This window comes from Microtus oregoni, unplaced genomic scaffold, assembly GCF_018167655.1.
Source record: "Microtus oregoni isolate MIOR12 unplaced genomic scaffold, Mior012 000074F_ref0000038, whole genome shotgun sequence".
Classification (NCBI taxonomy): domain Eukaryota; kingdom Metazoa; phylum Chordata; class Mammalia; order Rodentia; family Cricetidae; genus Microtus; species Microtus oregoni.
In genome coordinates, this window is record NW_024544004.1 from 2,014,923 (window position 1) to 2,030,195 (window position 15,273).

Consider the following 15,273-nt stretch of genomic DNA (forward strand, 5'->3'; position numbering starts at 1 on the left):
TCTTTCCTTCAAGTTATCTCCAGTCATTCTCTATAGTTCTTATGAATGCGGTGATACTTTATGCCTTCTCAAGCATTAGAATACAGGGCACTGAATTTTAATGAAATGCCAACTGCAGCAGAGATGGCTGTTGCCAAATCCTCTAGAGTAAGTTATTCCCAAACAAACCACACTGGAAAAATGAGGCTAAGTTATACTTAGAATTACTACAAATGTTAATAGAATTCCTGGGTGATTAGCAGGGAATGCCAGAAAGGCACACATATTCCCATTTCTTTTCTGAAGAGGAACTCCAAACCACTCTGTCTTATTTTCTAAATATGCCTGTTTACAAATCCATGTTCCAATGGTAATCACTTTGTTTCTAAAATGTCATCCCTGGGTGGGGAAGGAAGGCTCACCTCATGTGGGGAATTGTGTTGGTGTCCTGAGCCCCTTAGCTGCTCAGTGGGACTTTCTGTGAGGTAGTCACATAAAGCTCCTACTTTCCTAAAGAGTGTGCCCTGCTAAGAACCTCATTTCCTGAACCCTTTCTACTATGTCCCTGCAGGAACTCCAAGTAGAATAGGAGAAGTGGCAAGAAAGCCTTCCATTCTAGAAGGGCTGGTGGGAAAGAAGCTGTGATCCAAGGACTTATTCCTGAGTCTAGGTTACGATTTCTTAAAATATAATACCATATATCAGAGGTTGGGTGGGAAGAAGCTTGGGGTACATTCAACAGGAAGGGCTAGAGAGATGACTCAGCAGTTAAGAGCAGTGGCTGCTTTTCAGAAGACCTGGGTTTGATTCCCAGCATCTACATGGTAGCTCACAATCATGTATAATTCCAGTTTCTAGGGCCTGATGTTCTCTTCTGGACTCCATGGACAATGTATGCACATGGTGCACAAACAGACATGCAGACAAAACAACCATACACTTAAAATGAGTTCTTTGCTTTTTTTTTTGAGGCAGGGTTTCTCCATTTAGCCCTAGCTATCCTGGAACTCCCTCTGTAAACCAGGTTGGCCTTAAACTCAGAGATGTGTCTGCCTTTCCCTTCCAAGTGCTGGGATTAAATGCATGAATCACCACTGCCTGGCTGAAATTATATGTATGTGTATATGTGTATGTATGTGTATAACATATATTTACATGTTTGTAAATGTATGTTTACATAAATAAAATATCTATGTAGAATAATTTTGGTACATTTGAGGAGGTGAGCTGTTGTAATGTTTTCTAGGGTGACATTAGCCTGTTCAAAGCAACATGGTGATGAAACTCTGCAAGCACAGTAACTTGTTTGATGCATATGTGGAGACATCAGTACTTAAGGAAGAAACAGAATGAAATGAAACTCTATCCCACTCCTTTTCTACTGTGTTAGAAGTCAGGTGTGGCCCCCATATGAACTGGGGTACAAGTTCACATTCCTCCATTACCAGGAAAACTTTGGTGGGCAAGTATGGAATGTTGGCCTTCAGCAAGGCAAAACAAAACAAAACAAAAATGAGCAAACAAATAAAAGTCTTTTGTTGACTTCAGGAAGAATGACCCAACTCAGAAAGAAACAAGGAGATTGTACCAAGTTCAAAGCCCTAGTGAGAAATGAATACATACTTGCCTGACTTGACCTTTTGCCCCACTCAATGAATGGCTGAATGGGTCTTGACCTACCAACTGCATTGAAGGACAAGCTATTTCTGGTTGTTTTCTTATAATCAAAATCAACAGGCATGATTTTAAAAAGAATCACCCATGTGGGCTGGTAAGATAGTTCAGCCAGTAAATGTACTTGCCACTAAGGTTGAAGATCCAAGTTTAATTCCTGGTACTTACATGGTGGAAAGATAGCACTAACCCCAACATACATGCAATGGTGCATGCCCCTATCAATCACCATGCCATACATATGCAAAATAAATAAAAATATTTTTAAAAATATTACTGCTATCTGAAAGATCATTAGTTAACCATTTTACCAATCTACATAAATATGGCTGAAAATCTTAAAATATAATACTTACTACATTTTTTTGAGTAACCATATCCTGAAAAGAAAAAGAAGATATGAATATAAATTTTAAAGTCAATTCTCATAGCCAGTAGTCTCTCCAGATCTTAATCATTTTAAGTTTAAGTTTAATCATTTGGTGTACCCTTTGAAAGCTTCAAATAGAATGAAACTCTACATTCAAAATTCAGATGCCAAGAAAAACTGATAATTGGTTAGCTCTGCAAATACTGGGGGAGATATATACTTAAAAACATTCTCAAATATATTAGAGAAAAACATTTATTCATATATAGTTTAAGATCTCACTTTGGGGTGCTTGGTGCCCTGGTCCTTGCCTTGTCAGAGAAGACAGTAAAGCACTAGCTATGCTTCAGCTTGAACATTTCATGAACGAACTGGTATGAAGGCTTCAGGCCATCCCATAGTCAGCCTTCTCACAGAGAGTGTTGTTCAAACTGTCCTGACCCCCCTGGAGCTGTCTGGGCATGCTCAAAGTATGACGACAACAGTGTTTGTTAACTTAGCATGCTGACTATGCATCAATTGATTGCAACACTTTTACACTGAAACCCGAAATTTATTTTAAAAGAATACATAATTAAATAGCCTCCATATAAAACATTTATTATACATTGTGACATTTCTGGTTTCAGGTAATAAGTGTAGTCTCCTGCTTTTGGTGTATAAATGGCTAGTCATTTCCATTTTTAGGAAATAGTTGTACTATTAAAAGAATTTGCATCTCCACAACTGTAAAACAATAAAATAAAACTTATATCATAGGATTTTATTGAAGGTTTTGCTAAGACATGGTCGAGGAAAATGTACACAAGAAAATACATTCTAATTTCACATTTCTCAAAATATAAATAATCACATTTTTATATCTATAATTCCTGTAGATTTCTAAATACAACTTATTTAATGAATAGAAGTCCATATATAGAGATATATAATAATTTAGATTGTTTAAAATCTTTGGAAACTTCTATAATGTAACACACGCTGACAAAAGTTTCTTTTCTTAGTCATATGAATGATTTCTGCACAATACAGTCCAGAGCTCTAATTACATGGTACATTTTTATTTAAAGTATATGTAAAATTTACTATATACAGGTTATATATCTGAAACAGGTAGCATTTGTTGCAGGAAATAATCTCTAATCGTTGCAGAAACAAGAACAATCTGGTTTAATATTAAATCTCAAGAAACACAAACATCCAACTTTGGTACCAAATTGTATTGCTATATACACATGATTTTTAGTACTGAGGGAGCTGAACACTTAGGAATAATATCTGTGAAGTCAAACTTTCTAAACCACTGGTTCTCATCCCTGGTTGTAAATGTGGGAGATTTAAAAGATAAAAATGTATCTGGGTCCCACCCTCAGAGACTGATATTTCTGATCTGGGTGTGACCTAGGTCTTGGGGCATTAACCAGCTCTTGGGGTGATTTTAAAGGCCAGTCAAGGTTGAGAGGTGCTGCTGTAAACAAACTAATATATTACTCTTAAATTGATTTCACACAGACCAGGATTACCTAGCTACTGCTAAGATATTCAACACTATTCAGGAAAGATGAAGTTTGGAACAATTCGGATTAGAAATTTACATTTTATTAATATATTTTAAAACATCTTAAAGTACTATGCTATTCAAGAAAGCTTGCATGAAGCTTTCAAAAACCACATTTTTTAAATTCTCAGTAATTACTGAGTTGTGCAGGAACATACAGGTTTCCACAGTTAAGCTTTCCTTTCAGATTAGAGGAAAAAAAATCAATGAAATATTGATTATGTCTATGCTAATTTTTTTGCTCATTTTGGTAACCATTAGGTTGTCTTCATATGATTAGTTATGAAAGTTGAGAACTATTTTTCATAATGTGTATATTTGATGAAAACAGCCCATGAGGAGACTCAGAGCCTTGTGTTTGCATCAGTGGAAACTAACAGATTTTGCTTTAGCTTCCCTAAGCCTGAAGTGCTGGGTGCCTGAAAAAGTTCAATACAGCAAGGATGCACACACAGCAGCCAAGGAGTTTTCGGTGGAAGCTAGAAAGTGTGGTGGGAAGGAAGAAACTCTACAAGTAATCTTCAGTACATTTTCAAACCTCCAGTGCTAGAAGTCATATTTCAAATGGACATAAATTAAGTATCCAAAGGAAGGTAAACAACGCTCCTTACCTTCAATGACAGAGCAGTGTCAGCATCAGTATCATAGTACAGAATGACGTTATTAGCCATGTCAAAACTTTCTCGAACTCCAAGATGGTAGAAAAGGGAAGGCTGTTTGGAGATATCACTCATGTCCACGAAAGCAACATCTGGGATGAACAAGGAGAAAAGAGTTGGGAGGGGCTGAGATGATCTGTGTACTTAATTATTCTGCTTGCTGCTGCTGATCAATAAGGATTATAGCAATTTCGTTCTTCTACTATCAGCTTTTTACATAAAGTAGAAGTGATAAATGATTTAACTAGGATTACCTCCCATGAACTGTAAAAGAACAACAGTAAGAATTTTTAAGAATGAAGAGACTAATACATATGTATGCATGAGTTTGTGTATGTGTGTGTGTGTGTCTTTACACATTTTTGAGACAGGGACAGATGGCCTAGAACTCACAGAGTGAGTTTGCTTCTGCCTCCCAAGTGCTGGGATTAAAGGCGTGTGACACTATACCTGTCTTGTTTTCCTTTCTTGAGTGCTAAGAATAATTTCACTTAGAACTCGTTGACAGATTTGTTTTCAATGGTGGTTCTTCTTATAAATAGATATACAAAAACCACATGTTGTGGAATATTTGTATACTATATGAAGATATGCTGCTGTGATTGATGTAATAAAACGCTGAATGGCCAATAGCTAGGCAGGAGAGTATAGGTGGGATTTCTGGCAGAAACAGAGAAGTCAGAAGAATGAATCTAGGCATGCAGGAGATGCCAAACAAGTCAGACATATGGGACAAAGGAACGGTAGCTGAGTCACATGATAGACTGTAGATGAATGGAAACAAATTAATTATAAGAGCTAGTTAGAAAAAAGGCCTAAGCTAAGGCCAAACTTTCAAAATTAATAAGTTTCTGGGTCACTATTTATAGTCAAGGGGTCCAAGAATGTCCAATGATAAAAGCTCCCTACAACTGGTGTCCAACATCCAGCACATAAATCCATATAGGGACTGAAAAAGCTGGGGAAAAAAGTCCCAAATAGGCTGGGTGCTTGCAGTGTACAGAGGTGTGTGTGACTCTTTTAAGAGGCCCTGCTACTGGGCATCTGAATGGGATTTATAAGCAGTGTACTCATTTAATAATGTAATATAGATTTCTAGTCACTGAAAGCTATATTTATAAATCATTTAAGATAATTAAGATGTGCAAGTTAGTAGTCATCTATAACAATCAAATTTATAGTCTTATTAGATATGTTTTAAAGGTCAAACAAAGATATTGTACATAGATATATTGTCTTCAAACGTTTCAAAGATCTACAGACTATGGCATTTAAGATGTTTTAATAACATAAAGCTTTTCATGACACTGAGATACATCTGCTCCTGGCAGCACCAATAGACTTCAAGAAAGGATGATGGGCATCAAAGAACCTCTATATGGAGTTTGCTTTCTATTTTGGCAAACCTAGCCATTTGGGCAAGAAACTACCCTTGCCTCTTTGCTGACAGTATGTTGTCCAAATTGGACAAACAAACACAAAAGAAGGTGACTGCAAAAGCTTGCCAAGGCAAGGTATGACAATCCTTCAAACTTCCTGCTTCACAAAAAAGTCTGTCAGATATTCTAGGTCTGGAGGCAAAAGATGGATGCCCCAGCATTACAAAGGAGCCAAATGTCTCTGTCGTTTCTATAGTTTTGGAAGTTGTTTGCTACACACTTCCTGTTTACTCAGGTAATAGTATATCCTTCTTGGGTCTTCGATGGGGTTGAAAACAAGGTAGTTATAAATACAGTTTTCCTTGTTACTAAAATTAGAAAAAAAAACCTTACATACCAGATGTGAAGTGGATAGGGTTCAGAGACATAAAAGTTTAAGTTATTTATCTAAGAAAATGTTTTTAGGTCTAAAAGGATTATTTTTAGGATGATAATATAAATTATGATAGAAAGTGGTTTAGGTATAAATTTTGAACTCAAGATAGGAAAGATAATAGATTATTTTCTTTAAAATTGCCAAATACAAATGGGTTAGATATTGAGCATATAATCATTACCTGATCATTGTTCTTATTATATATAGTTTTACTGTGTTATTGTTAAACCCTTTCCTTTTTATTTAGACAAACAGGGAAATGTTGTAGAATATTTGTATACTGTGTGAAGATGTGTTGCTGTAATTGGTGTAATAAAAAGCTGAGTGGCCAATAGCTAGGCAGGGGAGTATAGGTGGGATTTCCAGCAGAGAGAAGAAGTCAGAGGGATGAATCCAGGCTCATGGGAGACACCAATGGGTCACAGAACAAGTCAGGATAGAGGAGAGGTAACTGAGCCATGTGAAAGAATGTAGCTTAATAGAAAAAGGTTAATTAAGTTATAAGAGCTAGTTAGAAAAAAGCCCAAGCTAAGGCCAAGCTTTATTAATACTAAGTCCCTGGGTCATTATATGCTAGCTGGTAGTCCAAGAAAGTCCAACAAGAAAGCTTACTACAACATGTACCTATCAGTGAAAGATAATGCAGTAAAACCCATGTGCTTAGCATTCAAGCACAAGTTAGACCTCCATATATCCCTCCAATCTACCAGAGAAAGCTAACTTCTATTATGTATCACTTATATGTGCACACTAAAAGCTGAATGTCTATATGCCCACAAAATTCATGTGTTGAAACAGAACCCCTAATGTGACAGCATTTGGAGATGGTGCCTTTGGAATATGTATGCATGAATGAAATCAGTGTCCTCTTTTATGAGGTTCCAAGGAATTGAGCTGTTCTTTCTATCCCATGAAGACACTTGGACAAATGCCGACTGTTATCAGACATGGAATTTGCTGGTATCCAGTCTCCAAAACGGAGAGATAAATCTGTTATTTGTAGACTACCTAGGCTCTGATATTTGGTTCCAGCATCCTGAACATACTATAATACACACAGTATATTGTTTTTTCATATAACTTTATATCTATTAATACTATCATAGTTGACAAAATCTTTGACTTTCTGGTATTTGATGTGATTCAATCAATTTGTGTCAGTGTAGTTCTTACATTTTTTTTCTGTATAAAATTCCACTGCATGACGACTACATCATAATTTCTTTACCAGGTCTACAGATGGAGATACCAGTCAGTTTTTCTCTTTCCTATTTCAAGCTCTTACAATTATCATTTCTGTGTCGTGGTTACTTATTCACCTTGGGCATATAATGCTCCCTGAAGTTATACCCTGTGGTTGAGATCTATTCAAAGTAGAGGGTCCACTGCCAGCATATTTAAAGTGTCTTTAGTATTGGTAGCCTTTTCAGAACTTGTGATTTTCAAAAGGGGTGGTGGTGGTGACATAAAAGCTTCACGTCTGATGGGTGCTGCTTCCTCGTCATATGAGTAGAAAGGCACAGAAGTATGTTCAAACTTAGGCTTGCAACACTGTGGGTCACTGAAAGGCCATCAAAGTACTGATGAAACACAACAGACTAGAGCTGTGGGCAGGAGAAAACAAGGTGGCAAGTAAAATCATATCAGCTCTAAGCACCACTGGCTCAATACTGAGACACTTGAGATGAGAAACCTGAGGTCAAATGTCACGAAGCCCTGAGTGGGCTTTTTATTTCTTAAAAAGAATACGACCACCTGCATGCCAGGCATTATGCTCAATACCAAGGATACAGGTGTGAATAGGGCATAATCACTTTCCTCAAACAGCTCTTATAGTACAGGGACTGAGGAGATAGCTCATCCAGTAAAGTGCTTTTTGTGTCAACATGCCAGCATGAGGACCTGAGATTTGGCCCCAGAACTGACATAGAATATCGGGCATGGTAATGCATACTTCCCTAGGTAGAGAGGTGGAGACAAGTTGATACCTGGTTCACTAGCCAGCTAGCTCAGCCTGATCAGTAAACTTGAGGTCCTAGTGAAGACTGTCTCAAGAAACACGTTCGATAATTCCTAAGGAATGGCATCCAAGGTTGACCTCTGTCCTACATATGCACAGGAACCTCTCCCCACAAATAAATATATCTATGTATACATATATATATATATATTTATATATACACACACAGAGAGAGAGACAGACAGACAGACAGACAGACACACAGACAGACACACAGACAGACACACAGACCGACCTAGGTAGGCAACCAAAAGGAAGAAGAGTTTCTGGGCCAAAGGCCAAAGGCTAGATAAACTGGGAGAATCTCAGTGATAGATGTACCCCTTAGTAAGGTTCTCAACCATACTTGGGCAGGTGGCAGTTAATAGAAGCCAGGAGGAATTCGTAAGACTTATGCAACTAAACTGGAGTGTCAATAGAGGGTGAAAATGGAAGAAAAGAAAATGCAAAGGACCAGAGGCAAGACAGGATGCAATGTTAATATGGGAGCCAGAACACCTTTGGAGATGAATCTGGAAAGGTTACTAGGTAACAGGTCGTAACGGCATCCCAAGGGACTGGAGTCTACTTTGAGGCAATGAGGAGCCTCTGGTAAGGTTCTTGAAAATCTTTTTATTATAGACACACACAGAGTATAATAAAATTCCAATGATCCTCATCTCACAAATTATAAGCCCATGAGAGGCTTCCTTTTATCTCTACTGTCACCCACCCCATGCCCTTCTATATTCTTTTGAGCAAATACTAGATGCTATATTATTTTCTCCCTAAAGATTTTAGAATGTGTGGCTGAAAGATGAGAACTTGAAGAAAAATTAATAGTATCAATGTCTCACCTAGAGGCATTTTATTTTAAAAACAGTCATAAGAGGTTTTAACACAGGAGTCTATGGTATTAAAATTTACCCATTAAGAGTTTATTGCTAGCCGGGCGATGGTGGCGCACGCCTTTAATCCCAGCACTCGGGAGGCAGAGGCAGGCGGATCTCTGTGAGTTCGAGACCAGCCTGGTCTACGGAGCTAAGTTCCAGGACAGGCTCCAAAGCCACAGAGAAACCCTGTCTCAAAAAACCAAAAAAAAAAAAAAGAGTTTATCGCTAATAAAAGGACAAACACATATGCCGAGGAAATACTTTACAACTCAGCTGGGTCACTTTATCTCAAACGGACAATTCCGCGCCCTGCAGACATATGCAGAGTCAAAAATAACAGCAGAGTACATTAGGTAGTCTGCCTACTCAATTCTTCCCTGGACTCTATTACTTATCAAAATTAAATTTAAGTGCTTCACAGGGAGCTATTGTAAGTGGCAACAATGATGCTAATTCCAAGGCCACAGTGACTACTAACATTAGAGGATAGGAAGTAAAGGGAAAGAAAAGAGTGTGGTGGGAAGAGGCAGAGCCCAGAGCTGAAGGATAGCAGACCTTAAGTTCACAGTTCATCTCTGTAGGCAGTCTTGAATTTGATGGAGTGGCCTTTTGCTAAGTGGGTTACATTTTCATCTGGTAACATAAATTTCTTCCTTTCTCTGCCCATTCAATATTCTTCACTGGAATCTGGATACTGGCTTTTACCACCTCCAGAAAGGTAGCCTTCTGTGCCTTTACCCAGATCTTAGACAGAGATTCTCCAGTACCAATTAAAACTAGATAGGTGACGACCTCTACTCAAGAAGGAATTCAGACTTAGGAGACAGTGGCTGAAGGACTGTAAATTTCAGGACAGCCTGAGCTACACAGCAAAACCTCTCCAAATTCTAAGCAATTCATGTTTAATAATAAAAGCATTTCAAATCTGAAAAAAGAAATTGAAACAGGGTCTCACTATGTAGACAGACCAGGCTAGCCTTGAATTCATAGAATTATGCCTGCCTCTGCCTCCCACGTGCTGGATTAAAAAGGTGTGTCACTATGCTGGACTCATCAAACTTGAAACTTTTACTTACTGACGTCTGTTACTCAAGTGAATAGATTAAATTCACCATGAGGATTTGTACCTAGACAAGATTCAACTGGTTTGTTTTTGGAGCAACTATGGCACTAATCTAGCATCAAATTTCTAAATGCTAATTCTGATAAGACACTCAACTGCAATTTTTTAAGAGGCCACCAATTCAAATAATCTCAGTACTCAAGAGGCAGGAGGCAGGAGGATTGCTGTGAGTTCCAGATCAGCCTAGGTTACAATGTGAGACTGCATTTCAAAACAAAAACAAACAACAAAACTACAAACAAGAAGAGGATAAAAAAGGACAGAGAGCGAGAAAGAGAAACTCGATCATTTCAGATTACTTATCACAACCTTCATAAGCTTTGCCACATGGAAAATCCCTCTAGACATCTCAGCTGTGTTTCAGTAACCCTTCAGAAGATAGGTAAGGAACAGTCTGGCTTTACTTTGCAGGTAGGGGAAATGAAGCACAAAGTTATTAACAGACTCTTCAAGGTCACTTAACTTGGGCAGAACAGAGACGGTCTCAAACACACCTTTTCTGGCCCCAGTCTTAGGCTGGCCTGTGCCTAGATGAGGCTACTTTCCTGACTCTCTTGCTAAAACTGAGCTACCTGGGAGGAAAACAATTTATGTATCAGACTAAATCTTAGGTAAACAGATCACATATTAAAAAGGAAGAGATAAGATGCAGGTTTTCATTACCAAATGCATTCTGTGAGCTTAGCAACCATTACCTCCCAAAGTTCCTACCAGTCAGTTCCTAATGCTGCAGGCAAGCCTTGCTGTGGGGTGGGGGCTGCTATAAAGCACAACCCATCCTCTCTGGTCACAGGCACACACACTCCTATCTAATGCAGTTTAACTCTCTTTAGGAAGTGATTCCCCATCAGAGAATGCAAAAAGCCAAGGATCCTGTTCAAATCTAAACTAACAGGACATTGTCTGAATTCATCACTGAAATACCCCTCAAAAATTTATTGATTATAATTATTCCAAATGTGTTAATGTGAAATAATATGAAAAATATAGGGTTTTAATTCATTTAAACCCCTTAAATTCTTAAAACTTTTGATAAAACTTGCTAAAGACCAAGGCAGCAAAACTCCAGCATGGACAGGGGAGGTGGTTCTACCTGTCCGCTTGGGAAGCGAGAGTTAGTTTTCTTTAGCTATACGGTCCCTGGGAGGCTACCCATGCTCTAGTAGATGACCCTACACCCACGCACACACAGGCAAGTCCTAAACAGATTTGGTGGATTTTTTTCCTTAAGAAAAAAAAGGTATATAAAATTGGAAGAGAAAAGTAGTTAGGGGAATAGGAGAGGAATTGTAGGGGAGGGAATAGGGGATGGATTTGATCCAAACACATTATATGTGTGTGTAACATTGCCAGTTTAAAAAGACCATTTGATCAATTGAAAACAAAATTTTGTTGTAGTTTTTAAGAGCCAGGGTCTCAAGTAGCAAAGGCTCATCCTGAACTTTCTATGTAGCAACAAATGATGTTGAACTTCTTACCCTCTTTTCTGCACTACTATAGGTGCTAAGATTACAGGAGTAAGTACATCACCATGCCTGACCTTTAAACATTTTTGTTAAGTATTTTATAGGTAACAAACAAAACAACACTGTTTAGCGCGCTTTAAAAGTACCGAATTTATGCATCATAGCATTAGTTAATGGTATGATAGCAAATGATTTACTACATAGTAATTGTGTGTGCACACTGGCTCATGCCAGTCTTTAAATACACTCCAGGTTGTCTGTAAACCTATCTTCCCCCCAGTAGAAAAAAAAGAAATGATTGTAAATGAGAGGTTTTTTTCCTTTCTTTCTCTAAACAAAAAGCTAGAGTTCAGAATAAGTTTTCTGCCAGAGACATTTAGAAATGTAATTAGACATATGGTGACGCTGGTCCCCTTAAAACTGCCTTAAAAACAAAAAGCTCACCTTTATGGAACAGAAGCCATGTCTACTGACTTCTACTAAAATTATATCTGTCTTTATCATTGTTCCTCATTTCTAATAAACTTCAGGTGAGGCCAGGACAAAGAATGCTGTGAAGTGCCATTTAAACTTATTTTCCATTTAAAGAGAGGGAGAAAACTCTTATTTTCCAGAACGTACTATGCAGAAAATGCTAACCTACCAAATCAGCGTCAAGCGTTTAGCACATCCTTACCTGGCGCTATCATCAGATGGGTTAACTTGCTTGGGGTTTTTGAGATTTGATTAGGAAGAGGAAAGGTGAAGAGTAGGGACCCATCAAGAAATTCCATCTTTTGCCTTCTAGTATTTATTTTTAAGACCAAAATAAACCATATATAAGCAAACTAAGGTGAACAGACTCATGGTGTCTAATTTCCTTTTACTCACAGTGAAGTATTTGTAAAGCACGGCATGGCATGACTTAAGGCACTTTGACTTTTGCACAAGAATGCTGCTTTTTCAACTAGCAATGCAGAACAACAATGTGCCAAATTATACTTCAAGCTAGGCTGCAGTTTAAGTAGCGTCCATACCTTCATTATCATCCGTGTTGTCACATTTCCACAGTCCCTATTCTGGCTTCCTTTGAATATACTGAATCCGCATCACATGGTAGTTTCTTTTCAGATTTCTTCTACTGTTTCATTAAGAGGAAATTTGGGGGGGGGTTTATTTCTTAGCAGGGTTTTCTAAGCACAACTTCTACATTCAACTCACCTTTGAGATACATGATTTTTTTTAGAGCAGAGCTGGTTTGCTGTGCTATTGCCACATGCCACCAACCACGAAAAGGTCAGGAAGCTTTTCTTTGACATTGACAAAAATCATAGGGAATGGTCCTAAATTGATGCTCTTCTCTATTTGTCTCACTGAAGTGCCGGTCAATGGGAAAGACTCGAGGATTTTACATCTACTTCCTCAACAATCATACTGCTATCTTTTACTTAAGAAAATCAATTGTTCCTTCAAGATCACTAAACATAGAGACTTTTGCATGACTTCTGATTTCACCTCTTCTATGCTTTACATTTCCTCGTTGGCTTCTATTGCCACAGCCTTTAAAGGCAACTGGATCCATTCAGGGCTAATGACTCACTGATGGATAGGAAACTATCCTTCTTTGTCCTTACCTCTTCTAGATTCATTGTGTTTTTCATGTCTGATTTCCACTGTAAAATGAATGCAGAGTGCTTATTATTTGTATTGACCATACACGTCCATTAGTCATAGGCTTTACAAAGACTTAGCTGTATCTTAGTAACAAGCAGTACTCTAGATGCAGAATTCTCCTTCTCAGGACAGACAGCACATTTCTAAATAAACCCATCTAACATGGTTTGAAATTTGGGTCTTGTGAAATCTAATGAAAATCCAACAGTCATTCTAAACTTCAAAATGGTACTTGCTCCCAGTTCATATAATGAATATTTGGAAACCACAGTTTTATATAATATTTGACTGTGTCCCTAAAGGTTAATGTGTTAGAATATTTTATATCCAGTGTGGTAGTATAAAGCTAGTAGGTAGGACCTTTAAGAGCTGGGTACTAATATAACGTGACTAGACTACTGGGGACATTGCCCTTGGAAAGGATTAATGTAATTCTCACTAGATTCCAGGTGGTTTTTTACAAGAGTTAGTTGTTATTTGAGGGCTAAAAGAAATAGCCTAAAATTAGACAGTACTAATAGTTACATAACTGTGAATACACTAAAACCTATGAACTTTATATTTTAAATAAATGCATTATATCCCAATAAAGTTGTCTAAAAAACCTAAGTACTAGAATATTCATAACAGCAGCACTATTTATAATTATCTTAGATAGAACCAACTCAAATGCTTCTTTATAACAGAAAATAAATTGTGGCATCTTCTTGCACTGAAATACTATAGCAGTGGTTCTCAACCAGTGGCTCAAAAACCCCTTGGAGGGGGGCAAATGGTCCTTTCACAGGGGCCATCTAAAACCATTAGAAAACACAAATGTTTACATTACAATACATAACAGTACAAAAATTACAGTTCTGAAGTAGCAATGAAAATAATTTTATGGTTGGGGTCACTACAACATAAGAACTGTATTAAAGGGTCATAGGATTAGGAAGGCTGAGAATCACTGTACTATAGAGAAATGGCAAAGAAAACGCTATGGCTACAATGATGTCATAGAGGTAGCCCACACACCAACAGGAAACAAAAGGAGACAGACATGTCAAGGTACAAACTGAAATTATATTTATAAAAAAGGACAATATTAGGCAGAACTCACCCACCTTTTTCTGTATATACTGTGTCTCAATTGAACAGGAAAACAAAAAACACACTGAAAGCTGGATTTTGGGTCTTTTTCTTCAGTTAAGAACAAGGAATGGAGAAGAAGTTCATTCTTTAATCACAAAAACTCTTTTAGGAATCTTTTCCTAAAAACTACAGGAGACCATACTATGTGATGTTTGTTTAAGAGATTTAAATCTGAGTCTCGACTGCACCAAGCAATACACTATAGACCAAAGTCATGGCAGGAGTTAGAGAGTAATGGGACAGAGAGAACTGATAGTAAGCACTTGCTCAATTCAAGGCACTGACACTTGGAGACATTTTTTTAGCAAGACTCAGATATATTCAGCCAACAGATAATAGAGTAGACTTTCAAATTCTGACTCATAAAGCCAAGCATTCCAAGGTCAGTGGACTATTAGGATGGACACATGTCTTCAGATGCCAGACAGGTCCTTAGTCTAAAGAACCTGGACTTCTGAGTCTTTGAAGGATGAGAAGAAAGGATGCAGCCAGGGTCCTGTTACCAATCTCCAAATGTTAGATTCATCCTAGGCCAAGACTAGCTTCTCTTAATTTTTTTAAGCTAAGGTGTCTTGCTCAGAATGTCAGTTTCATTAGAGAAAGCTGAGATGTAAAAGTGAAAACTGAAGCTTTCAGAAGATTATATGGACTAGTTGTTGGCACAACTAAAACCTGGAAGGTGTTTTAGGTATGCAGGCTAAAAAGCTCTAAAAGATATTCTAAATCAGACTGCATCATCAAAAAGCATCAACAAATGGACGAATTAGCAAGAGAGAGGCTCAGGGCTTTGACAAAGTACTTAAACACAAAATATATCAAAAGAGCTGAAAATTCAACAAGAAGGTAACAACAATTGACAGGTAAGTGACTTCATATTCATGTCACAAACATCACTTAGAAAGGTGCATGACATCATTATTAGGTAAGACATATTAAATCCATCAATGAGA

At 37.7% G+C, this 15,273-nt stretch overlaps 1 protein-coding gene across 1 annotated transcript in view; it reads right to left on the bottom strand.

Moving 5' to 3' along the window:
- The window catches only part of LOC121441311 (mitogen-activated protein kinase kinase kinase 15-like), a 125,573-nt gene that overhangs the window by 105,175 nt on the left and 5,125 nt on the right, over positions 1-15,273 (bottom strand). The window contains exons 2-3 of the mRNA XM_041642447.1: positions 4,193-4,332; positions 2,010-2,033 (exon numbers count right to left, since the gene is read on the bottom strand). Of these exons, the coding sequence (XP_041498381.1) occupies positions 2,010-2,033; positions 4,193-4,332 (164 nt within the window). The remainder of the gene's footprint in view (positions 1-2,009; positions 2,034-4,192; positions 4,333-15,273) is intronic.